We start from the raw sequence: 26,723 nt of genomic DNA, 5'->3' as shown, positions 1-26,723 counted from the left end.
TTCGTACAATAGACCAAAACAAGAGAGAATGCAAATTGTGAGTGAAGGTGTTGTGAGTGATAGAGAGAGAGAGAGAGAGAGAGCTGGACAAAACGACTATATTGTGATTAGCAATTTTGATTCACATTCTGTCTTTCACCAGAAGTAGCCCACGACTACTAAGTCCTCACCGTGTTACGCGTATAACCAATGTCCCTCGAAAACCGACTTTTAGGGTATTCTTGAAGGACAAAAATTGAAACTTTCTCGACTAGTGTGAAGGGTCACCTTGATGGAAACTGGCTAAATTTTGAGGGTTTTAGAGTAAAAACCAATAAAAACACAAAAAATTTAGACTAAAAACCACGAGATTTCCAATTCTCTCCTTTTTTTCATTCATTGCTATAAATGTTTTTGGCGAACACTGCGCACAACAACAATCTCATCCTACCTCGCCAGTAAGACCACATACGGTTAAGAGAGAGAGAGAGAGAGAGAGAGAGAGAGAGAGAGACACAGAGAAAGAGAGAGAGAGTTACCTCTCAAAAAAAACAAATGTTATAGCCCTTGCCTCCCAACAATCTTTGCGATGGAGGATTGTGGTGGCAGTACTAGATGTGGATGTGGTGGCGGACAACCTTACTGAGAAGGAGTAGGGTCTTTTTTTTGTGTAAGCTACATCGCATGAATAGCCATAGAATCATCAAAGAAGTGTTGCACATTGTGTGTGTGTGTGTGTGTGTGTGTGTGTGTGTGTGTGTGTGTGTGAGAGAGAGAGAGAGAGAGAGAGAGAGAGGTTTTTTGCGTGCAAATAGAGGATCTAGACTCTAGAGTCAATGTTTATTGCATGCATGATGAGAGAGAAAGACAGAGGGGGGGGATTAGAAAAGTAGGGAAAAAAAATATTAATGGATTTTATTAAGATTCTCCCTTTCAAGAAACGTAGGGAGACAAGCATGTAATAGTCGAAGCAACGAAAAATTTCTTACCTGCATGTTGACCCTCAATTTTGTCTTTTAAGATCTTGGTAGATTCCTCATTAAAGCTAAATAAAACTCAAAAAGGATACTGATAGTGGTCAACAAATAGCAACAAATAAAAATATTCACGATAGTCAACTAAGAAGGTTGCCCCATGAGCAAAGAGTTGAAAAATACTCAAATATAGTGCAAAAGTGGGGAGGGGCTTGCAATGTCGAGCATTGATGCACAGGAAGGCCTGCAGACACCATGTCAGCGATGTTAGACTAATGTTTAGAAAAAATGATTTTCACAAACTTACAAAATTCCTTTGGACAATGGAAAAGCTACGAGGTTTCTTTTACTTGCTAACAAAAAACACAAGAAAGAACAAGATCAAGAGTTATCCATTGTCAAGCTTGCTAGCACCTACCTCTTGGTTAACATATCATTCTTAAATTTAACTGCCATCTTTAGGAGGTCTAGCACCAATTTATTTAGTCTCTCAAGTGAATAAATAAGGGACTTATATAAATGAGTGAGTTACAAGAACTCTTGGTTATGTGTGTTTTGATAAATTGCCTTTCATTAGCTCGCTCGATTTTTTCATTGCTCGAAAAAGTTTGCTCGGAGTTTGGAATTTCTCACTACTTTTAGGGCTCTGCTTTTGGCATCCCTTATAAGAATAAATAAACCCAAGGGGGTCTCACTTCTCAGAGCATCTGGACGTAGAGTCTAAGAGTAGAGGACCCTTCGGGAATTGTACTTTGCTCAAAGATTAATATAAAAGAAACGGTCTTTGGGGCCAATCTCTCTCGGCATAGAACTACGCCGGGCCATGTCAACCAAATTGAACTGTGATTTTAAAGTTGTGAAGTATTTTGAGTGATTCTCTGATGTGTCGTGTCCCATTCCCGACTTGGGATGCCCATTCCTAAACAGTGGTACCAAAGCAACAGGCGTGTGATTTTCTGAAAGCACACCGGTCCTACCAAAGAGGAGACAGGGCACTTGGGCTCTTTTGGAAATTGTTATTGAAGAATCTTCAAGCCCAACTCCGGACTTATTAGGCATTCCCACCCTTCGTACAATAGACCAAAACAAGAGAGAATGCAAATTGCGAGTGAAGGTGTTGTGAGAGAGAGAGAGAGAGAGAGAGAGAGAGAGAGAGAGAGAGAGAGACTAGATGGGGTCCCAAACCCCCCTCCAACGGCACCCCTCTCTATTGCTAGAGAGGTATTTGCTTTAGATTGCACAAACTTTGGTACAATGGTTCTAGATGCTGAGATGCTTGGTGACGACGACGACGATGATGAGACAATGACGACGAAGACGTTGATGCTTGCCGTAAGTGCTGAGACTGCGAGGCTAAAGGGCTGAAATTGAAAATGCTAGGGATACTGGCTGAGGTCTACCACTGCAACGAGGCTATGGGCTGATCTGCTATCGTCGAGGATGGCGATTTGCTGAAAACTCAAAACGTTGAAGAGAAAAATGGCTGAAAACTGAAAACGCTGAGGTATCTGAGGGTTGAAAACTGGTTGCTGATGATCTGTTGCAGCGACGGAATGCTGACGGCGATGATGAGGGTTGATTGCTGGTCAAGAGCTGAAGAGATGTTGGTGTTTTTGGTTTCTGAAATCGCTCATGCAAGGGGCTGAAGAAACCAGCAAAACCAAGTGTTGGTCCTGCTGGTACTAGAGAAGCTCTTCTACTACCCTGCTCTATTCTAGGGCCTGGCGCCCTTAGAACCGCATAAATAGGTGCATAATGTTGGGTCAAGTAGCTACAAGGACAGCCCACGATTTATTAAAAACGCCCAAAGACACATTAATTAAGTAACGTATAAGGGTGGGTTCACAGGCGGACAAGAGGTGGTTCACATGTGGTGAATTGCTTATGCTGAGTGAAATGCTTATGCTTAGGTAATAATGGGTTGTGCAATCAAAGGGTATGCAACTAATCTAAGTGCCTAGACATGCTCGTCCTACGTACAAGCTCAAAAGGGTGCCATAATACTTCCTTGGCTGACCTAAACCTTAGAAGTAGGAGTTACAGCTTGTCCACAGAACTGTCATTACTTAGTGAGAGAATGTGCAATGACCAAAACAAAAGAGAGTGGAAATTGTGAATAAATAGTGCTGAGAGACAGAGAGAAGACGACACCAAATGGGGTCCCAAACCCCTCTCCAAGGGCCTCTGTCTCTATTGCTAGAGAGGTTTTTGCTTTAGATTGCACTAAGTCTCGTACAATAGTTCTAGAGGTTGTGGTACTTGACGATGACGATGTCAACGATGGTGATGAAGACGATGTCGGTAATGAGGTCGAGGTGAAGGGGCTGAAATCTGAAAACGCTAGGGATGCTGATGGGATCTGGCACATGCAATGAAGTAGCCGGATGATCTGTCGATGGCTGAAAACTGAAAACACTAGTTGAATTGAGGGCTGAACATTGAAAACACTATCCTTGTTGCGATGGAAAGACTGACCGCGGCGAGGCAAGGTGGATCTGATGGTGTACTGCAACGGTACGCCGATGCAAGGCAAAAACATTGCTAGCTACTCTGCTGAGAAAACGCTAGAGAGTCTGGGAACTACGAGCATTGCTTGGTTATTGTGCTCATGTGTCTGCTCTCTATCTTCTGCCTTCTCCAAACGCCCCATGGGCTTCATATATATGTGCAAAGTCCTGGGTCAAGGAGCCAGGCTAAAATCCCACGATTTGGAGTGTCGTAAGTCACTTATATAATAAAGTGACTTTAAGAGGTGGTTCATATGCAATTTGCAAAAAAGGGTGCATGCGGTAAAAAATGCTCATGCTAGGTACTGGATAATGATGCTAGTGATCATGGGTTGTGCAATCAAAGGGTATGCAGCTACTCTAAGTGCTTGGACATACACGTCCTGCGTACAGGCTCACAAGGTTGCTAGAACACTTCTTAAGCTATTCTAAACCCTAGAAGTAGGAGTTACAGCTTGTCCACATGCACATAGGGTTAGATGTGCACGTTACATTCCCCCCTTGTCAAGGTGAGGTACTAGTACCGCGATGCATGGCTTTTTTGTAGTCCGCCAACAACTCAAGGTAATCTGTGAAGAAAGCTTCATCAACCCACAATGCCTCATAGGTTCCTCGATCCTTGAACTTCAAAAGTTACTATCGTGCTTGTTTCTTTGATCCATGCCAAAATTGATGCAGCAAAATCTATTGCAGGTCCATGACTTCTCCTTCATCAATGATCTCGAGTTCATCTTCTTCAAAAATGACTGAAACAACTTCAACCAAGAAACATGGAAAACGTTGTGCATTAATGTCCTGAAATGGGCCTTCGGGAATAGGCACGGTAGCAAGAGGCCTTGCTGCTTAATCCTTAGGGCTTTTACCTTTTGACAAATAGAAACTGTGTGACATACTTCAACACATCTTTTCGCATTTTAGGCGAATAAAAGAATCTTTCAATTTTTTCTAAAGTGGTATTCATGCCTCCGTGCCCACCCGTGAGTGCATCATGTGCATCATGCAATATGCCTTGCCTAAGAGAGGCAACACACAAAGACGGTGACAAAATACGAAAGACCCTCACGAATAAGATAGTTGTTGGTCCCTTAGGAAGCAAGAGCCTACAACCATTGCTTACCAAACTCGGAATCTACATACTGGTTATTTGTCAAAAGAGACTCCTTGAATGGAAACAGCTGAGCTTGACTCAAGAGCCAAGATCTGTCCTTTGCGACTTAGCGCATCTGCAACACCAAGAACATAATCAATCAAACCTCCAAATTGCTCCAAAAACTGAGACCACCGTGTCTGGCAGTCACTCCATTGTGCACTAGGCATAGACTAAAGCCATTTGAGGGCTTGATGATCACTACAAACAGTAAACTCTCTACTATTATACCATACAAAACATGCTTCTAATGCTTGAGAGAATGAATGACAAAGAGAAGTTCTTTATCGTACACAGAATAATTCTTTTCAGCATTGTTTAACTCTCTACTAAGAAATGCAACTGGACGGCCATGTTGTTGTAGCACAGCTCCTATGGCGATATTGCTCGCATCCGTCCATACCTCAAAAGGTGTAACAAACTGCTGACGTGTCAAAGCTTGAAGAATAGAGCCATCTTACACATGTGGTCGAGAGGCCTAAACTGTCACAAAGTGATGACGTGGCTGCCCGAGAGCAAAAACCCTAACCCTAATGTTTGCCAAAAACCCTAACTGCTCAAACCCTAATTTATGCCAAAACCCTAACTGCAAAAACCCTAATTTTGAAAACCCTAACCCTAAAACCTTCAAACCCTAATTCTGGAAACCCTAACCCTAAAACTCCAAAAACCCTAACCCTAGTCCTAAGGGCAACAGGGAGATTTCCAAAAATTGCATTGACTGATGACGTGGCAAGATGTACGGATTTTCGTGATTTACGCTGACAGCTTTTTGGCTTTGCTTTTGGACCAGAGGCTTTTAAGTTTGAAGGCTTTTCACTGTAATTGCCTTTTAGGCCAAGGGCCTTTAAATATGAGGCTAGGGCTCATTCTCTGGCATGCTTCCTGGAGAAGGTACAAAGTCTAGAGTACCGGCTTGTACTGTGTTGATGCAATATAAAGAAACACCGAAAGGGACGCCAAGGTTTGGGGCCAATACTCTGGGGTGGAATTTCACCACTCCGTGTCGCGTGTCGTCTCTCTCTCTCTCAGTTCAGTTGTTACTGAAGTGCTAAAAGTCTGTTATGTCTGCTCTTTTCTATTGGCACATGGTGCCCGCTTTGTGACAAAGGGCATCCCAAGAGACAAGGATGAGACACGGAATCTCAGTCACCACAACCTTGAGAGCCTCAACGGCTGCCTCGGACAAAACAATACGTTGTCGGTGAGTTTTCACCCCTTTCAAAACATCGGTCATTGGGTGTGGCAATGCGTGCAAAATTCTTTATATAGGAAGTATATGCCTGACACGGACCTAAAAAAGAACGCACATCATAGGCTGCTTTGAGCAAATCCCAATTACAAACCTGCTCTACCTTCGCGGGGTCCAACCTGACACCATCTGCAGAAATGATATAGCCCAGATAAGTAGCTTTAATTCGAAAAAATTCTGACTTCTTAGCTGCAATGTACAGCTGACACTCATCTAAACAAGCCAATACCCTTTCTACATCTCTTTCATATTGTTTCCATGATGCCCAAAAAATGAGAATGTCATCTAGGAAATAAACGCACATACACCAATCATGTCACCAAAATGACCTACCATGAGACGGTTGAAAGTACCCACGGCATCTGTCAATCCAAAAGGAATAACAACATACTCTCATTGCCCCCGCTCCAAGCGGAAAGCGGTCTTGTAGAGGTCACCCTTGAGTACCCTTACCTGATGGTATCCACTTTTGAGATCGACTTTGTTGAAAACCTTCGCGCCATTGAGCCTATTGAGGATATACTCAATGCGAAGCATCAGAAACTTGTTTTTGACGGTCATCTTGTTGAGTGCCCTTTAATCTACACACAAACGAGAAGACCCATCTTTCACAAACAAAATAGGAGTAGCAAAAGGACTTACACTAGGGCGTATGAATCCTTTGCCACTAACTCAGTGAGTTGTCGCTCTAACTCTGCTTCTTGAGACTTGTTCATACGGTAAGAAGCCTTATTGACTGGCTGTGCTCCCTCCATAAGTTCAATGCGATGATCCTCAAGGCGCTCGGGAGAGATGAGGTGGAAGATCATCGCTCATACTTTTTAAACAAACCTGAGTATCGTTCAGGGGTCTTAAGATCCTGCTTCACTTGAGTGGCATAAATGAATGCCGCTTGAGCTCCTCATCGTAACTCACGCTTAGCTTGCACATGAGAAATGAGAGGTAGAGAATGAAGGCCCTGCTCACCGCGGTTAACCACGGGAGAGGAACCTACCGGTGAGAGAGTGGGCGTGTTTTCTTTCCAACTAATTTGTGGATTGTGCTGACGAAAACCATTTAATGCCGAAAATCATATCACATCTTGAGAGAGGAGAAACAACAAATTTACGATGAAAAGATATCTGTTGAACATAAACTAACACACTAAGACATTCTTGTGTGATTAAAGAGTGCATGCTGAGAGCGAAACCAGACACCTCAATAAGAGCCGTTGGAATAGCTTCTAGGCGAGCCCAGTTTACAAAAGAATCACTAACCACATCATGCATACTACCAGAGTCAAACAAAACCACAACACGTTGACCATTCACATGCCCATAACATTTAACGAGAGATTCATCAAGGTGCTCATCAGACATGTAATGTATTTTTCGGGATAATCAAGATGCTTACAGAAGATGTGGATTTTGTGGTTGCTTTTGGGAGTGCTTTCTTAGGACAATCTTTTTTTACATGACCCTTAGTATGACATTGAAAGCATCTTCCTTCTTTACCATAAAGGGCTCGTTCTTCAAGAGTTAACCATCCTCCTAAGATTCCTTGAGCAGAATTTTCATCAGATGTCAACTTAAGTTTATCTTCAGATTTAGCCTTTCCTTTATTTTCATTGTGAGAGTCATGTGCTCTAGGTGTAGAGGAAGATTGAGAAGAAGCGTTACCGTTATGCTTATCGTTCTTACCATTCGGTGGTTTTGAGGGTTTGGCGAGGTACTTTGAGACGACTCGTTCTCTGTTGGCATGCCTTTGTTGCTTCATTTATTGGGCGAGAGCTATCACCACAGTGGCATTGTAGTCCGTAGGGTTGAAGACTTGCAAGTGGCACATCGAACTTGATATACTCATCCAACCCGAAAAGGAAAGCCTCCTTTTGTTCAACATCCGATTTGCGCAATTGAACGCCAATCTACAAATACGGTTAGAGAAAGACATTACCGGAGTGCCATTTTGCTTAAGACCACGCCAATCTTCTTTTAACCGATCTAGGTACTACGGTGGCATAAAGCGAGCCTTGAGCTTGTCTTGGAACTTGCCCTAAATGTAAGAGAGGGTTACGCTTTCCTCGGCATGCTCAAGATGCTCAGCCGACTGTGACTCCTGCCAAGATTGAAACCACTTGATGGCATCACCCACTAGATACATCGCAACAATCAAAACTTTATTGTTGCTTAATGTTTTCTTGTTAGTCGCAAAGTAACCATTAAAGTGATGCAACCAAGAATGAATCACAGAAGCCTCAATCTTACCATCATACTTACTGAACGTCAACTTCTCAATGACTGGATTGTTGGAGTCGTCGCCTCTACCTGTGCTACGGGATGACTCGCCGGTCTCCTTGAGTGGCTCGCTCTTCGTGGAGAGTACCTGTAGGACCAACTCCATAGTTGACACGTACGGTCACGTACGATGGTTACACGTACGAAGACGTGCGGTACTAATCGAACTAAAAAAAATTAGACGTACGTTGACGTAACGTACGATGCAAAAAAATAAATCATATATTTTTCAGAGCTTTTACTCTATTATGAGTAACTACTTAGTATTAAGTACATACAACTCAAAGGAAATGTCTTACAAGTAAGAACATTAAAGATTTGGCCATGGACATTGGAAACGGCAATGTTCGAAAAAAGATGATCATGATTGCATTTGATTTCATAATTCATTACATAAGTAGAGAGTCGAGGCTCGAGAGATACAAGTGACAAAAAGTAGTGCAAAAAAGTAGTGACACAACTCATAGTCTCATGGCCCATGGGTACAAACTTTAAAGCATAAAGAGAGAGTTCTAAGTGCTCATATCGCTCTCATCACCGGAGTTGTGGTCCGAGCTTGAGCTAGAGCTTGAGCTAGAGGTAGCTGCATCATCCTCATCACTACTTGCATCAGATGCACTAGATGCAAGACTATAATCTCCCTCACTAAGGATGTTGCCCTCATCATCAAACTCTGGCTCTCTAGGATCCGCAGGTCTCGAAATGGACACATTCTCCAAAGTGGTGTCCGCCATAGTAGATCCGCTACCCGAGCCTCGCCGCACATAGGTCCTCGGTGTCCGTGTCGACGCTCTTCCACTCCCACGAGCAACCAAAGTGGAAGCTCCTCTACCTGTAGTTGCCAAAGCTTGCACAACCACCTTCTTGCGGGACCGTGTGCGAGAGACACAGCGATCAATCTCCTCCAACTCCAAGTAGAGGTCTCGAAATATTTGCTCCTCCTCTGGATCGCGATCTTTGTTGAGACTCTTAAGAGTCTCAATGGAGAGCTTGCATTCATCTACATTCACCTATTTGTCATTTACAACATGCAAGAAGATTAATGGAGTTAGCAATTTGGTATGCCAAAAATATGAGCACATGATACATCATACATATTACATCATACATGTGAAAGCATAAATAAAGAGTATGATGTAGCCAACTCAATTACTTGCCTAGCCATTGGCATCTCGTGCATGGACCTCAACATGCGTAAATTGGAGCGACAATAGATAAGCCGCTCCAATTGCTTCGTAGAAAGCTTGTTGCGGATCTTGGTGTGTATAAAAGAATACGCCGACCAATTCCGCTCACATGCACCCGATGAGCAATCCTAGAGCACATAGATGATAGAAGAGAGGCATGAGATTTGAATTGTGGGAATTTTCAATTGAGAGGTGACTTATGTGACATGTCACATGAATGATGAATGTCAAATGATGACATGATTGAGATTATAAATTTATAATTTATGGTATGGTATTATGTATAATTATTAATATATATGATATACCTGTCCAAGAACCCTCAATGGCACCCTTTGAAGGTGAGGCAATTGATAGCCAAAACATTCCCACCAAAAAAGAGGCTTCACTAACGAATCCCTCTTCCAACACACCGAGGAAGCGAATGCCGTGCCTCTTTGGTCTCCATAGTTGATGAGCTCTTGGAGAAACTCTCCATGGTGTTCTTCATTGAGTATCTTCGGAAGGTACTTGTCGCGCTCCTCTTGAAGTGCTTGATCCGCAAAGATTGATGGCTTTTTGAAAGCCGAATGCAAGAGGGCGGCAAAGCCATGAATTGGTCGCCTCATCCAATCCCACCGCTATTTAACAAGGAAGAGAATGTCATCTCTCTTTGGAGAGTCCTCCAACACATCACTACAAAGAGAGAGAGAAAGATAGTCAAGCATGGAAGGGTAGAACCGTAGATAGAAAAAGACAACTTACAATGTACATAAATCATAAGGTGATATGTTTACCGTGAACCATCGGGTGCTCCATCAAGAATGGTGGATCTCTCAATCTCCTTGTAAGCCTCCTCCATGAAGTGGTAAAGGAGACCTATGGTAGACCCTTCCATGTCGGTCATCCGAAGCACCTTATACAATGGCAATACCACCATGACAAGACCCTTGACCTCTTACCAAAACTCCTCCTTCAAGCAAAGCCGTTGGATGGCCTTTGCATCTTGTTGGGATGATTGGGTCTCTTCTTCAATCCATGCTTTGAACTCATCCGAGACCATTTTCTTTTGCAAGTTGGTTTGCACATCATAGAGGCACTCAAGGAGGAGCCACATAGCGGCAAAGCGTGTTGCGGAAGGCTTCTTCAACTCCAAGACGGAGTAAGTGCGATATATCGCAAGTACTCTCACATTTTTGTTGATGAAGTTGACGATGGAGAGGGCTTGGGATAGAATGTCCTTTACCCAAGGTAGGTCGCCAATGTCCTCCAAGAGGAGGTCAATGCAATGTGATGCACATGGAGTCCATACTATGTGTGGATACTCCGCCTCTAACTTTTTGGCCATGGAAACACAATTGGAGGCATTGTCAGTGATTACTTGAATGACGTTGCTTGGACCGATCTACATATGGAGAAAGAAGGGAAAGTGAGAAGAGCCAAGGCAAAAGACAAAATTGAAAATAGTAGATACTTGAGAGTGGAATCAAAAATTTTACCTCTTTTATGGCTTGACGAATGTGGCAGTAAATGAAGGCACCCGTGACCTTTTTCCCCCTTGCTCCCGCATCAACCGCTCGCAAGAAGTAGGTGCCAAGAGGGCATGAGACAAGGATATTAATGATTCCCCTCTTCTTGCGGTCACTCCATCCATCGGTGAGAATAGAGCAACCATACTTTACCCATCCGGCACGCACGGGGTCAAGAGACTTGTCGATTCGTGCCCTCTCTTCATCAAGCTTTTTGGTGCGCATGTCATGGTATGACACTCCCGTCCACCCTTCGCATGGACCAACCGCGGCAATAGCCTTCACCATGCGTTTCCAACGATCCGTGCGAAGAATATGAAAAGAGAGATTGCACTCAATGATGGTGCGTGCAATCTCTATCTCCGCTTGTCGTTGCCTCTCTTTGAGGAAAGACAATGGACCGGAAGTTCCACCCACCGTTTGTGCAAGAGTAGCTTGCTTTGGAGGCCACCCACCATGACTTCTTTTGCTCTTCTTTGAGACGCTACCACCCTCGGTGGAGGCCATGGTAGCGCCGCCGGATGCAACGGACATTGATGGAGAAGCATCCTCTCCCGAATCGGAGAGATCATGGTCGGGCGGAACCACCTCCTCCGATGCCTTTGCAACCGCCTTGCGCCTCTTCAAGGGGAGATACTTTGCTTTGCACTCTTGGAGAATGTCGTCGGGGATATTCGGACAAGGACCCGCTTCCCCTCCCACCTTGGTCAAGTGGATGATAAGGCGGGTGGAGCTTGAGGTCATGGTCTTCGGGCAATATTTGCAATACCATTTGCAAACATTTTGCTTGTTCTTCACCCTTTCAAAGTAGCGGCAATGCTTGTTGAAGGCTTCATGAAGAGCGGGCGGCATTATGGAGAGCTTGAGGGATGGGGAGTGATGAGAGAACTTTAGAGTAATGGAGAGCTTGAAGGAGATGGATGGAGATGAAGGGAGCTTAAGGAATAATGGAGAGCTTGAAGGAGATGAAGAAAGCTTGAGCCTTGAAGGAACAATGGAGAGCTTGAAGGAGATGAAGGGAGCTTGAAGGAGTAATGGAGAGCTTGAAGACTTGATGGAGTGCCAAAGCTTGAAGCCTTGATGGAGTGCCAAAGCTTGAAGCCTTGGCCCTTGATGAATGGAGAGAGCTTGCGGGAGCTTGAGTAGGGAAGGAGATGAATGAGAGCTTGAGGGATATATGGAGAAGAAGAGAGGGTGGGCAACCTTATATAGGTTTTGAGGAGAGAGGGAGAAGGGGGTTAAAGACAGACCATGCTTCAAAATTCAAATTCCATGTGCCATGGCCATAGCCCATGTGGCTTTGTGTGTGTGTGTGGATGTTGGGGGGGGGGGGGGGGGGGGGGGGGGGGGGGGGATGGCACATTGGCTTATGATGCCCCAAGGGCCAAGGCTCCAAGGCCCCCAACGTTCAATTTTTAACGTTCAAAAACTGCCAGCACGTGGCGCTACAAAACGGCTGTAAAAACAGTCAAAAAAGTCCGCCAACGGTCACTTTTTTTTTGATCGGACGAAACCCGGACGGGACGGACGGGACGGAACGTTCGACGGACGTGGACAACCCTGACCAACTCCTGCATGCGTTGGTCCCTCTGCACCTCTCACTCTAACTCCATAGCCGCTCGCTTTTCTTCGGCCAATGGACGTTGAGCCTTGAGTGCTTGCTGACGCTCGAGCTCCATAGCTGCCCTTCTTTCTTCATCCGCTATGCGTTGCGCTTCACGTGCTTCAAGCTCCATAGTTGCCCTTCATTCTTCACGGTCTCTATCTAATGCGACACGTTGAGTCTCTTGTCGTAGCAATCATCTCACTCATCGACTTGACCAAAGTCTCCATAGGGCTTGGTACAACAAGTGGCGTAGATGTACAACAAGTGGTGTAGATGGGGAAGGATCTGGGAACAATCCTCTTGGTGTAGAAACTTTGTCTCCTCCAACTCCACTCTCATCACCTTCACACAAAGTATCCATTCCGCTTCGAGTGATGACCATGAGTTCTTTGATACTTTGGGTTCTTTGGTTCTTGAGTTTTTGAGGCTCTTGAGGTTCTTAAGGTTCTTGGGTTCGTGGCTTGCAATCTACGTTTAAAAAGTCTTTTCTCTTACCAAGCTCAACTCCTTCCTGCTGGCCAGGGTTCTTAGCTCGTTGAAGTTGTCCACACAAGGTGCAAGTTTAAGCTGATTGGACCATATAACTTTTGAAGTGGTTAGTGGTTAGTGGTTATTGGCTCCATCCCTTGAGTAGGGAGGTGGTCGCCCATCGTGCACCCCTTGGCGACCTTGCACTCCCACCAAGGTCTCTTTTTCCCACCTCACGTCAATTGGCCTGCCGCTAAGTGCAAGGTCCGTTCTCAATGTGAATGGAAAAGAGGAACGAGGGGAGGCTGGACAAGCCCTTCTTTCTTGGGTTACTTGCCACTCTTCAAAAACATAGATTAGGGATCGACACGCCCAAGTGGTCTTGGGTTACGTGCGATCATAGTAAGCAAAAAAAAATTATGTAGTTCTTCGTGATTCTTTGCTTGAGTTATGATACCCAAAACTGCCAAAGAGCTCTGATACCAATGTAATGTGCAGCGGAAGTGAATGATAGTGTAAGCTCAAGATGAGTGAACAGTGAGTGCTCAAGGTTCCTTATACTTAGAGAAAGGGAATGCCTTCCTTACTTAGTGAGAGAATGTGCAATGACCAAAACAAAAGAGTGGAAACTGTGAATAAATAGTGCTGAGACTCGAGAGTGCTAGAGAGAGAGAAGAGATGACACCAGATGGGGTCCCAAACCCCCCACCAAGGACCCCCTCTCTATTGCTAGAGAGGTATTTGCTTTAATTTGCAAAAAGTCTAGTACAATGGTTCTCGATGTTGTGGTACTTGACGACGACAATGTCGACCATGATGATGATGTCGACGACGACGACGGTGTCGGCGACAAGGTCGAGGCTAAGGGTTGAAATCTAAGAACGCTAGGGATGATGATGGGCTCTGGCACATGCAGCGAGGTAGCGGGCTGATCTATCGTCGATGACGACAACGCTGGCTGAAAACTAAAAAACACTGGCTAAACGAAGGGCTGAAAGATGAAAACACTGTGCTTCTCGGGATGGGAAGATTGACCGCGGGGAGGCAAGGTGGATATGATTGGTGTACTACGGCGGTACGACGATGCAAGGCAAAAACGCTGCTGGCTGCAAATGCTGATGCCAAAACGATGGTACTTCAACTGAGAAAACGCTAGAGAATCTGGGAACCATGAGCACTGCTTGGCTATTCTGCTCCTATGTCTACTCTCTATCTTCTGCCTTCTCCAAGCGCCCCATGGCCTTCATATATAGGTGTAAAGTCCTGGGTCAAGCAACCTAGCTGAAATCCCACGAATTGGAGTGCCATAAGTCACTTAAATAATAAAGTGACTTTAAGAGGTGGTTCATATGCAGTCTGCCAAAAAGGGTTCATGCAGTAAAAAAATGCTCATGCTTGGTACAAGGTAATGATGCTAGTGATCATGAGTTGTGCAATCAGAGGGTAAGCAGCTACCTGGACATGCACGTTTTGCATACAGGCTCACAAGGTTGCCAGAACACTTCCTAGGATGTCCTAAACCCTAGAAATAGGAGTTGCAGCTTGTCCACATGCACATAGGGTTAGGTGTGCACGTGACACCTACCCTTCATCTTTACCCGCAATGTTTTCACGACAAGGCTATTTGAGTGGTAATACTTGCTCGCAAGGCAAAGTCGGCATCAACGCTAGTATTCTGCAATAGTAGTAAGGCTACCTAGTAACTCGTATGGTCGGTGTTTACATCGCAACAATACCTACATCCACAGTATCCACAAGTTTGGAGAAGTTTTCATCGGTTCATGCAGCCACAAGCATCAGAAGCAATCAACATAAGAAGTCTAGAAAGTATCCACAGGACGAAGTTCGACAATTGTGTCTCACCTTTAACAGGGGGATGTCACATGCGCACTGCACATGCGTCACGTAGACAAGCTTCTGCTACAGTCTAACGTCCTTTGTGAGGATCTAGCCTAGCACTTTGTGAGCCTCTAGCAGGACATGCATGTCCACGCAGGCCATAGTTGCATGCCCTCTGTTGCACAATACAGTCCTTCAGCATATAGGTGTGTGAACAGTCTCTTAAGTCATTTTAATAATAAGTGACTTTGGCATTTTTTATCATGATCGTGGAGGCTAATAGAGTGCTGCTCGACCCAGCTTTTCCTTGCCACATAGGTGACCCTGGGGTCACACTTGAAGGCAAGAACAAGTACCAACCAGGTCCCAGCATTTTCAGGCCTTCATCATCAGCGTTTTCAACATCCACAATCAACGTTTTTCAACCAATACCATCGATTTCAGCCCATCAGCGTTTCCAATTTTCAGCATCCACATTAGCCTAGCGTTAGTAGATTTCAGCCGTGAAGATCAACGTCTTCCACAAAAAAAAAAATCCGAGAAAAAGATCCTTCTATTAGTTTATGAAACTGCCCATAGGGCTTACAACCACCTCTACAGGAGAGGGCTACAACAATCATGATGGGGAGACTCTCCCAATGAAAAAACAGCATTTGTACAATGAGGCTAAATCAAGAGATGGGAGGGAAAAGCCACACAAGTGGACGGTAGTGTCATCTGAGCACACCCTGGACCATGGTGAAAAAAGGCCAGGACGCCAGAGTTGAAGGAAAGCCTCTCTGCGCTCCCGCATGCAGTCGAAGCTACCCTAGAGTCTCTCAAACTGTCCTCTGAGAGTATGGATCAGCTCTAGCCAAAGATCCTGAACAGTCTTTGCTGGTGGTACACGGTGAGCCTCGATGTAAGGTGCAGTGGAATGAATGTTGTATTTTCTCAAGATTAGTGATCTATATTGCTCAAGGTTCCTTTTAGTTCTTAGGGAAGGAGAGAGCCTTCCGTCTTTATGGAGAGTGCTATGATCACAAACAAAGTGAGTGGATATTGTGCGTGCAAGTGTATGAGACTGAGAGAAGGAGAGAGAAGAGATATGACACCCGAGAGGTTGTAAAACCCTCCTCCGAAGGCCCCACTCTCGTAGACGAGAGTGGTCTACTTTGATTGCACAAAGGTGTACAATGCGTATGCAATGGACTGATGCAACTTGGACTATGCCGATGACGACGACGGTGATGATGACGACGACTTAGGGCTGAAACCTGGGATATTCTATTGGCTGAATTTCATGGTTGTTTCGGGGCTGAAAAATGATTGTTTCACTGTTACTTTATGGCTGAATATGGTGGGTGTGTCGAGGGTCATGCTGAAGACAAAAACGTTGATGATAAGTCTCTTTCTTGCTGCGTTTTGCTGCTGTTGCTAAAGGGTGAAAAAACGCTGGCTATGGCAAAACTTCCCATGTTGAAAAACGCTGAAATGACAGGTACTTGCTAGCGTTAGTAAATCCTTGCATTGGCTGAAGTTTGCTGAGTCAAAAAACGCTAAATGGGCTGAAGTGTCTGAGTCCAAAAACGCTATTAGCTGAAGTGGCTGTAGGGGGGAAAAACGCCAGCATAGAGGCTTGATGGCGATGCTTTGCTGTGGGAGAAAACGCCCAAGGGAGGGAGTGGATGGCGATGCTAAATGCTGAGGATGGCTCACCGAGGGGATGACTTGGGCAGGTCTTGTTGAGAGAGGGAGGGAACACCTGCTGCTTGGGGAAGCCTGTTGTGCTCTTTGCTCATCTGCCAAATTCTGCTAACTTGGGTTTGCTTATATATTAACTTACCCTATTTGCCCTACTGAGTACCCAACAAAAGTCACTTAATAAATAAGTGAAAATGTCAAAAATAGGGAAAATGGGATAAAGTCACTTGAAAAATTCCCAAACTGACTCTGATGGAATCTGATGGAAATGCTTATGCTTATGCGGTGTGCAACCAGAGGATATGCATCTACACTCGGTGACTGGGCATGCACGGTCTACGAGTAGACTCACAAAAGTGCCAGATCATTGCTAATCTATACTTGACTGGACTGACTAAACCCTGCTGTGGTATAGCTTGTCCACGGACACATAGGGGTGGGATATGTCACGTGACATCCCCTCCTTTTCAAAGTGACGTACTGGTACCGAACTGTATGGCGTCGAGGGAGATCGCCAACAGCATCCGGAATCCTAGTAGGGACTCTTCGTCGGCCCACTCTGATGTGTGGGTCGTACGGTACTTGAACTTCATAAAGGTCTGCAACGCTTGCTTCTTTGGGCCGCGCCGAAAACGACACAAAGTCTTCAGTGGCTCTTTTGATGCTTCAACTTCGTATAGAGTTGTGCTTCTTCCATCTTCAAGAATCTCCATGGCTGAAAATTCCTCAAACCATCTCCAACACAAAACCATGAACATACCCATTCCATGTAAAGTGAAGGAAAAACATCTTGTCTTCTCTAAAGATTGTGTATGTAGATGAACATAGAGACGGAGTGACAACCCGTTCATCAAACACATGCAAACAATGTGCTCGAATCTTTCTCTTAAGATCTAGAGCAATCAATTGTGGCAATTCACAACGGAAATGCCCATGCTTGGTGCTCACACTTTTATGTGCTCTTTCGGGTACTGTGTCATACCAAGGAAGAGACATGGAATGTGACTTCCTTACATACATACTCTTCAGCTTTTCATGAACAATCCGCATACATTCGTGCTCATCCATGATAGAAACGTGCTCCACATACAATATGTAATGCCTAGGAAAAGGGATCACATAACGATGTTGACTAAAATACAGGAAACCATCACGAATGAGACACTCGAACAATGCATGCATATCAATCATGTGAACACATAATACTTCCTGTGAGGGTTCTTTGGACCAAAGCTCGAGAGCCAAGATTGCTTCTTCTTGAGGGGGTTCTTTGGACCTAGGCTCAAGAGCCAAGATCGATTATTGAATCTACAACAAGGTTAGCTTCGCTAGGAAGAGCTTCCACTAACATATCATCCTTGTGAACAATCACATCATCTTCATGCAACTCATCATGCTTGTGAGAAATCACATCTTCATCATGCAAATCATCATGTTTGTCTTTATCATCCAAATCATTATCATTCAAGTCATCATGCTTCTCATAATCATGCAAGTTCTCTCTGTCATGCTGTGGAGAAAAAGAGATTGAGAGAATCTCTATCCTGAATCCTTTCAACCTTGTCCTGTGTATTAGCAATGAGAGATGGAGAGGGAGCAAAGTCCTCTCCATGAATGACAATAGGAGAATCACTGTCTGCATTGAGAGTTTTAGTGTTAGTCGCAAATTTCATGAGAGCATCATTATCACGAAACCATCGACTGCCCAAAATCATATCACATCCTGAGAGAGGAGAAACAACAAATGTTCTAGTGAAGGAAGTCTGTTGAATTCCAAACAACACATCAAGGCACTCCTCTGTGATGAGAGTGTCCATACCGGGACGAAAGCCAAAGACCTCGATAGAGGATCTCGGACTAACTTCGAGGCCGGCTCTCTCAACAAGAGAGAAACTGATCACATCATGCATAATACTTGGATCAAACAATATGACAAAATGGTGCCCCAACGTACGACCATAACATTTAATGAGAGAATCATCAATGGGAGGGTCTTGAGAAACTTTGGGCACAATCGTGTTATCATTCATTGCATTGACAGAGAAAGTAGGTGCTGTGGGTTCTTTAGATTCATTCGATTCAAGCTTACGACATGTTCTTTTTATGTGACCCTTAATGTGACAATGAAAACAACGACCTTCCTTAGAATAAGTGCTTTGTTCTTCCGGCGTGATGTATCCTCCTACAATTCCTTGTGCTACCTTTTCATCTGGAGTAAGTTTAGGTTTAGCAATTGTGTTAGCCTTACCCTTAGATTCATTGGAAGAATTCTTTGATGAGAGACTGTTGAAAGATTGGTTAGAAGAGTTATCATTCTTACCGTTCTGAGGATTCTGAGAAGTCTGTGAGGTACTTGTGGAAGTCTTGTTCTCCTTAGGCTTTCCCTTGTTATGCTTCATCTCCTGTGCGAGAGCAATCGCTACCGCCTTGTTGAGATCGATTGGATCGAGTACCTCGACATAGTACTTGATGTACTCGTCCAATCCAAAGAGAAAAGCCTCTTTGTGCTCATCATCCGATTTTCGTAATTGAGTGTCTAGCTGCAAAACACGATTAGAAAAGGACAACCGGCATACCGTTTGCTTGAGAGAGCGCCAATCGTCCTTCAATCGTGCAAGGTACTGAGGTGGCATAAACCGCGCCTTGAGCTTGTCTTGGAAATCAGCCCAACTAAAAGAGAGGACCGTTAAATCATCGGCTGCCTCTAGGTGCGCGGCTAGCAGTGCCTCTTGCCATGCATGGTACCAATTAATGGCATCACCGGCAAGATACATAGCTTTCGTCAAAACTTTGTTATTTCCTGTTTTCTTAGTTGTCCCAAAATAAGCATTGAATTGATGCAACCAAGAATGAATAACCGTAGCATCCATCTTACCATCATACTTACTGAAAATCAGCTTTTCTGTACTGGGTGCTTGGAATCCGCGTCGTGGCTTGCACCACTTGAGGAACTCCCATGATCTTTGGGTGGTTCAATCTTTGAGGCTAGTGCTTGTCGAAGCAATTCTTGAGTGCATAGCTCTCGTTGAGCTTCACGCTCAGTTTCTAAAGCCAATCTTTGAGCGGTACGATTGACCTCCAAGGCCGCATTTCTTGCCGCCCACACCTGTTGTGCCAAAGGACAGTCCCAAAGACAGTGATGCTGACCCTCCACAAGATGGTCACAAGCTGCACATGCGACCGAGAGACCACTATGTACAAGCCAGCTCCTAACTGCTGTAGCTCTATGTGCAACCAACCACTGGAACAAAGTGACTCGCCTCGGCTGTTTGGAGTCCCACAACCTCTCCCAAAAAGCTGCCAAGAACTCAGCTGTGAGACCCTCCTACTGCCAATGAGGTGCTGCAGCAAGACGAGCCTCTCTCTGCGTTGCCAGTATGTGATGTCCCAGTCGAACAGTGTATTGAAAGAAAGGAACACCTGGATGGTCTGCTGAGGAGAAAGGGTCCCTCCAAAGCCACTCTCCAGGATCCCAGTGTACTCGTGCCAGTGGACAGCTCTCCCAAGCCCAGAGTCTCCAGTGGCCAGTCTCAAGAGCTGCTGGGTCGGGATCTATGACACAAGTCCTCCCACAGATACCCACCACTCGGACTCTCTAAAAACGGCATTGTGCCACCTGTGGGGACTCTACTACAACTCGGTGTAAGCATCCCTCGTCCCGTAGCTCAAAAAACAAGGAGGGTATAGTCTCTGAGCAAGCCCGAATTGAGATGAGAACCTCCAGTCGCGTGAAGGCCCCCATCTATCTGGGCGTTGCTGACTCGAGAGGTGTGAGCCACTCAGCTGGTACTGCCTCTAAGATGTCCTGACACATGCTTGTAGCTGAATGCCATGAAGCTCTTTTGACAAGCTTGAAAACTATAGCCAGTCACCTAAAGTGCGTGCTAGACCCTCAAGCATTGGACCACAAGAAACATGAGGCCGACTACCAACCAAGTGGCCTCTCTGAGTGCTCACCATGGGGTTCCAAACAAGGTGTTGTCTCAGGCGCTCCTCCGTGCAAGTAGGCTGACGCTACTCCAGACCTCTCCGAAGTTGCTCCCAAGATCGAAGCAAACTCACAACGAAGCGGTCCTCCAGTCTCTTGCTCAAGCAACTCTGCGCATTTCTTGAAAATCCATCTAGTCGAGGGTCACCAGAGGCCTCCAACCTGAGGCACCCTAGCACTAAGCCGCTGAAGCAAGAACTCCTTCCCAAGCCTCCTCTCCTAGAAGAAGTCCTCTGACGATAAACTTCCCAAGAAGGGCTTTGCTCTGTTGTGCTGGGTCTATGATCCCCAATCCTCCCTGAAAACAAGGAAGAAGGATGTAAGGTGCAGCGGAATGAATGTTGTATTTTCTCAAGATTAGTGATCTTTATTTGCTCAAGGTTCCTTTTAGTTCTTAGGGAAAGAGAGAGCTTTCCGTTTTGTGGAGAGTGCTATGATCACGAACAAAGTAAGTGGATATCGTGCGTGCACGTGAATGAGACTGAGAGAAGGAGAGAGAAAAGATACCACACCGAGAGGTTGTAAAACCCTCCTCCGAAGGCCCCACTCTCGTTGGCGAGAGTGGTCTACTTGATTGGACAAAAGCGCACAATGCAAATGCAATGGACTGATGCAATGGGACTATGCCAATGACAATGATGACGACGGTGACTTAGGCTGAAATCTGTGACCTTCTTCGTGGCTGAAAATGACTGTTTTCCTGATGGTTTTATGGCTGAAAATGACTGTTTTGTCGGGGCTGATTTGGTGAGAACAAACGCTACTATATCTGCTGATAACCTCCGGCAAATGGGCTGAGTTTTACTTGCTTTAATCCCTGCTGTAAAACGCTGACAGTAGAGGACAAAAACGCTGCATGCCTGCTATGTTTTTATGGGCTGAAAGATGTCGACAAAACGCTGATCCTATACAGATTGAAGGGGCTAACTGTTGCTGCAATTCTGATGGCTGAAAACGATGAGAGCCTGCAACTGCTACCTAGCGTTAGTAAATCTGTGGAGCTGCTGCAAGTGAAGGTAAAAACGCCAGGGAAAGAGGGAACCTAGCTGGAGAAGGCAAGCTGTGGAAAACGCCAGGAAGGGAGAGGCAGTCTATGCTGAAAACGCTGGCTTGGTGAGACTGGCCTCGCCAAGGGAATGGAGAGGGTTCTGCTGAGAGAGGGTGGGACACCTGTTGCTTGGGGAAGCCTCCTGTGTCTTTGCTCATCTGCCAATTTGTGCTAACTTGGGTTTGCTTATAAATTAACTTACCCAATTTGCCCTACTGAGTACCCAACAAAAGTCACTTAATAAATAAGTGAAAAAATGTTAAAAATAGGGAAAGATGGGATAAAGTCATCTGAAAAATCCCCAAACTGACTCTGATGGAATCTGATCGAAATGCTTATGCTTATGCAGTGTGCAACCAGAGGATATGCATCTACACTGAGTGATTGGGCATGCACGGTCTACGAATAGACTCACAAAAGTGTCAGATCACTTCTAATCTAACTTGACTGGACTTGACGGAAACCCTGCTATGTGTAGCTTGTCCACGGACACATAGGGTTTAATGTGTCACGTGACATCCCCTCCTTTTTAAAGTGAGGTACTGGTACCGAGCTGCATGGCTTCCTTGTAGTCTGCCAACAACTCTGGATAATCCTTAGGAACTCTCGTCTATCCACACCGCTTCATGGGTTCCTCAATCTTTGAACTTCAAAAAATACTGTCGTACTTGTTTCTTCGAACCATGGCGAAACCGATGCAACAAGACTTGCTCCGGCTCCATGACTTCTACTTCATCGATGATCTCCAGTTCTTCTTCTTCCGAAACGTCCTTTGGAGGTGTTCCTGTTCCCTAAAACACTTTCAACCAAGAAACATGGAAAACGTTTTGCATTGACTATGAGTTAAGCAACTTCAATTTCATTGAAACCTCATTAATCTTTTTGATGACTGGAAATGGACCATACATACGAAAAGATACCTTAGGACATTTCTTTCCAACTTGCTTAAGACGTTGTTTCATGATTCGTAGATACACCCAATCTCCTTCCTTGATCGAGACCTCCTGACGATCCTTGTTAGCCAATCGAGAATAAGATTCCTGAGCCTTGCTTAGCCGAAGCTTCACACTCTCAGAAATCTCATCCAATGACTGACTTTCAGCATTGGCATCAGGCATTTGACTGACCGATCGAGTCAACAGTGACTGGAATCGACGGCCAAAAGCTGCCTCATACGGAGTTCAACCAATAGCAGAAGAGAAGGAATCATTGAGAATAGCCTGTACCAATGGGAGATAGAGCTCCCATTGAGACTGCTGATCATGAACATAAGAATCCAACACATCAAAAGCCAACTAATTATAATTTTCCGTTTGACCATCGGACTGTGGATGAAAGGCGAATGAAAAATTCAACTTTGTGTCAAAATTTTCAAAGAGTGTACGCCAAAAGTTGGACGTAAACTTAACATCCCTATCTGAAACAATGGACTTTGGCAAACCACAGAGGGGATACCAATGATTTATGAACAATCGTGCAACATCTTGTACAGTAAATGTTGCCTTACAAAGAATCAACATGCAGAATTTGCTAAAACGATCAACAATAGTTAAACATTGAGTGTTCCTTGAATGCAGACTTGGTGGTAAGTTAGTCACAAAATCCATAGAGATATCCTGAAAAGATCCCTCGGGAATAGGCAGCGGAAGCAAGAGGCCTTGCTGCTTACCGCGAGGAGCTTTTACTTTTTGACATATAGTGCAATGTGTGACATAACTAAACACATCTTTTCGCATTTTAGGCCAACAGAAAAATCGTTCAATCTTTTCCAATGTCCTATGCCCACCCGTGAGAGAGTCATGTACATCATGCAATATGGCTAGCCTGAGAGAGGGCAACACACATAGACGCTGACGAAAAAATAACAATCCATCACGACTGAGATAGTTGTTGGGCACTTGGGAAGCAAGAGTCTACAACCAATACTTACCAAACTCCGAATCTGCATACTGATTCTTCATGTTGTCGAAAGACTCACCCTGTATAGAAAAAGTGGTTCTTGACTCAAGAGCCAAAATCTGTCCTTTGCGACTCAACGCATCTGCAACAGGGTTAGCTTTTCCAGGCACATACTCAATCAAACCGCCAAATTGCTCAAAAAATTGTGACCACCGCGCTTCGCGATCACTCCAATATGCACTAGTCATAGACTGTAGCCACTTTTTGAGGTCTTGATGATCTGTGCGTACTGTAAACTCTCTACCATACAAAAAATGCTTCCGATGCTTAAGAGAGTGAATGACAGACAAAAGTTCTTTATCATAAACTGAATAATTCTTTTCCGCACTATTGAGCTTCCGGCTAAGGAAAGCTACTGGGCGACTATGCTGCTGGAGCACACCGCCTATGGCGACATTGCTCGCATCCGCTAGGATAAGACACGGTGCTTCTGTCACCGCAACCTTGAGAGCTGCGAAAGCCTCAATGGCTACCTGGGACAAGTCTACACGTTGACGGCGAGTCTTTACCACTTGCAAAACATCAGTCATAGGTGCAGCAATGCGTGCAAAATTCTCTACATGCGAACTATATGCTTGACATAAACCAAGAAAAGAACGCACATCATATGCAGTTTTGGGCAAATCCCAATTACGAACCTGTTCCACCTTCGCGGGATCTAGCTTGACGCCTTCTGCAGAAATGATATAACCCAAATAAGTGACTTCAGTAAGAAAAAATTCCGACTTCTTAGCTGCAATATACAACTGACACTCATCATAACGAGTTAGTCCCCTGTCAACATCTCTTTCATGTTGTTTCCACGATGCAGAAAAAATGGGAATACCATCTAAAAAGATGAACCCGCATACACCTACCATGTCGCCGAAACGACTTACCATAAGACAATTGAATGTACCCACGGCTCCTGTCAATCCAAAAGACATAACAATATACTCTCATTGCCCTCGCTCAGTGCGAAAGGCGGTCTTGAAAATGTCGCCTTTGAATACATGTACCTGATGGTATCCACTTTTAAGATCGACCTTGCTGAAAACCTTTGCCCCATTGAGCCTATCGAGAATATACTCAATGCGAGGCATCGGAAACTTGTTCTTCACGGTCATCTTGTTTAATGCCCTGTAATCAACACACAAACGAGACGAACTATCCTTCTTGCGAACGAACAAAATAGGGGCAGCAAAAGGACTTACACTAGGACGTATGAATCCTCTAGCCACCAACTCCATGAGTTGTCTCTCTAACTCTTCCTCCTGTGACTTGTTCAAACGGTAGAGAGCCTTACTGACCGGCTGCGCTCCCTCCATAAGCTAGATGCGATGGTCCTCCGGCCGCTTCAGTGGGAGACGAGGTGGAAGATCATCCTGCGAAAAGAGATGTTTAAACTTGGTAAACAACTCTGAATACTTAGCTGGAGCCTAAATGCTCTGGGAAACTGGAGCAGCATAGATGAATGCCGCTTGTGCTCCTCGTCGTAATTCACGCTTTACCTGCACATGCGAGATGAGAGGCAAAGAATGCAAGCCCTCTTCAGCACGAATGATGAGGAGGGAATCTGTTTTGGCATGCAAAGTGAGAGTTAGAGCCTCTCAATCAACGAGAGGGTTCATTTCACGAAACCCCTTCATGCCTAAAATCATATCACATCCTCAGAGATGAGACACAAGAAATTTCCTACGAAAAGAAACTTGCTGAACGGTAAACATCACATCAAGGCACTCCTTCGTGATGAGAGAGTCCATACTAGAAGCGAAGCCAGAAACCTCGATACGAGATTTCTGACTAACCTCTAGGCGGGCTCTCTCAACAAGAGAGGGACTAATCACATCATGCATACTTCCTGGATCAAACAATATGATAAAATGTTGTCCTTTTACATTACCATAACACTTCATGGGAGATTCATCAATGTGTGTGTCAGAGTCATGAGAAGATGCAGGTTGTGTTCTGACAGAGTTTGTGGTAGTTGTGGGTGCCTTTGGTTCTTTAGGTGGGATTGTCTTAGGACAGGCCTTCTTAATGTGACCCTTGACATGACATTGAAAACATCTACCTTCTTTTGCATAAATCACTTGTTCTTCAACCGTTATGTATCCTCCTATAATTCCTTGTGAAGCTTTTTCATCAGGGGTTAGCTTAGGTTTTGCAGGTGTCTTAGCTTTACCCTTAGATTCATTGTTAGAGTTCTTGTCCGAGGAATTAGAGGAAGAAGGGCTAGAAGAATTACCATTCTTACCATTCTTTCCGTTCTTACCATTCTGTGTGTTCTAAGAATTATGCGGGGTTCCTTGAGAAGTCTTGTTTTCCTTGGGCTTTCCTTTGTTGTGCTTCATCTCATGGGCGTGAGCAATTGCTACCGCTTTGTTGAGATCGATTGGATCGAGTACCTCGACATCATACTTGATATACTCGTCCACTCCGTAAAGAAATGCCTCCTTATGCTTCGCATCCGATTTGCGTAATTGAGTGCCAAGCTGCAAAACACGATTAGAGAAAGACATAACCGGCATATCATTTTGCTTGAGAGCTCGCCAATCGTCCTTCAATCGTGCAAGGTACTGAGGTGGCATAAACCACGCCTTGAGCTTGTCTTGGAAATCAGCCCAACTAAAAGAGAGGGGCGTGAGATCGTCGGCTACCTCTAGGTGCACGGCTAGCTGTGCCTCTTGCCATGCATGATACCAATTTATGGCATCATCGACAAGGTACATAGCTGCCGTCAAAACTTTGCTATTGCCCTCTTCTTAGTTCTCGCAAAATAAGCATTAAATTGATGCAACCAAGAATGAATTACAATAGCATCCATCTTACCGTCATACTTACTAAAATTCAACTTCTCTGTGACTGGATTGTGTGAATCCGCATCGTGGCTTGCGCCACTTGACGAACTCCCACGATCTTTGGGTGGTTTGATCTTCGAGGCAAGGATTTGGGCAATAAATTCTTGATTGCGAAGCTCCCATTGAGCTTCACGCTTGGCCTCTTTTTCTGCTTTTCGTTCATTTCGTTCAGCGCGCTCGCGTTCGAGAGCAAGTCGATTTTCTTCTTATTGTGCGGCAAATCTTGCGTCTCTTTCGTCGCGCTCGCGGTCCTTGGTTGCTTGATCTGCGGCCATTCTTGCAATTCTGTCGTCACACTCACGGTCCTGAGCAAGGCGATTTTCTTCTTGTTTTGCGGCAAGAGCAATACGCTCACGCTCCTGTGCAAGGCGCTCGCGTTCTAAAGCAAGGCGCTTGTCTTCCTGTCTATCCATCATGGCCATCATTTGCTTGACCATTGCGTCCATAGGGTCTCGCGTAGATGGC

General features: G+C 44.9%; 2 protein-coding genes across 4 annotated transcripts in view; both read right to left on the bottom strand.

Annotated features, from left to right (window-relative positions):
• Positions 1–883: 883 nt before the first annotated feature.
• The window catches only part of LOC147455702 (uncharacterized), an 84,334-nt gene continuing 58,494 nt past the window's right edge, over positions 884–26,723 (bottom strand). Inside the window, exons 2-3 of one of the 3 annotated variants that reach the window (XM_086515316.1) lie at positions 7,539–7,762; positions 884–1,197 (exon numbers count right to left, since the gene is read on the bottom strand). In XM_086515316.1, the coding sequence (XP_086371442.1) occupies positions 1,137–1,197; positions 7,539–7,762 (285 nt within the window). In that variant the 3' untranslated portion in view covers positions 884–1,136. Of the gene's footprint in view, positions 1,198–7,538; positions 7,763–8,487; positions 9,143–26,723 lie in introns of those variants that run through there. The other 2 variants (XR_015188497.1, XM_086515315.1) reach the window with 2 other exon arrangements.
• Positions 10,576–11,944, bottom strand: LOC147455703 (uncharacterized). Its single transcript, XM_086515314.1, has one exon. The coding sequence runs from the start codon at positions 11,677–11,679 to the stop codon at positions 10,669–10,671; it is 1,011 nt and encodes a 336-aa protein (XP_086371440.1). The 5' UTR covers positions 11,680–11,944; the 3' UTR covers positions 10,576–10,668.

Source organism: Adiantum capillus-veneris, chromosome 6, assembly GCF_014529385.1.
Source record: "Adiantum capillus-veneris isolate H3 chromosome 6, ASM1452938v2, whole genome shotgun sequence".
In the NCBI taxonomy this organism is placed as follows: Eukaryota; Viridiplantae; Streptophyta; class Polypodiopsida; order Polypodiales; family Pteridaceae; genus Adiantum; species Adiantum capillus-veneris.
Note: the sequence above shows the minus strand (reverse complement) of the source record. Positions and strands in the feature narration are given on the sequence as shown.

Bases quoted from the DNA above. Each gene is read 5' to 3' on its own strand.
- LOC147455703 (XM_086515314.1), bottom strand. From the start codon at position 11,679: ATGCCGCCCGCTCTTCATGAAGCCTTCAACAAGCATTGCCGCTACTTT.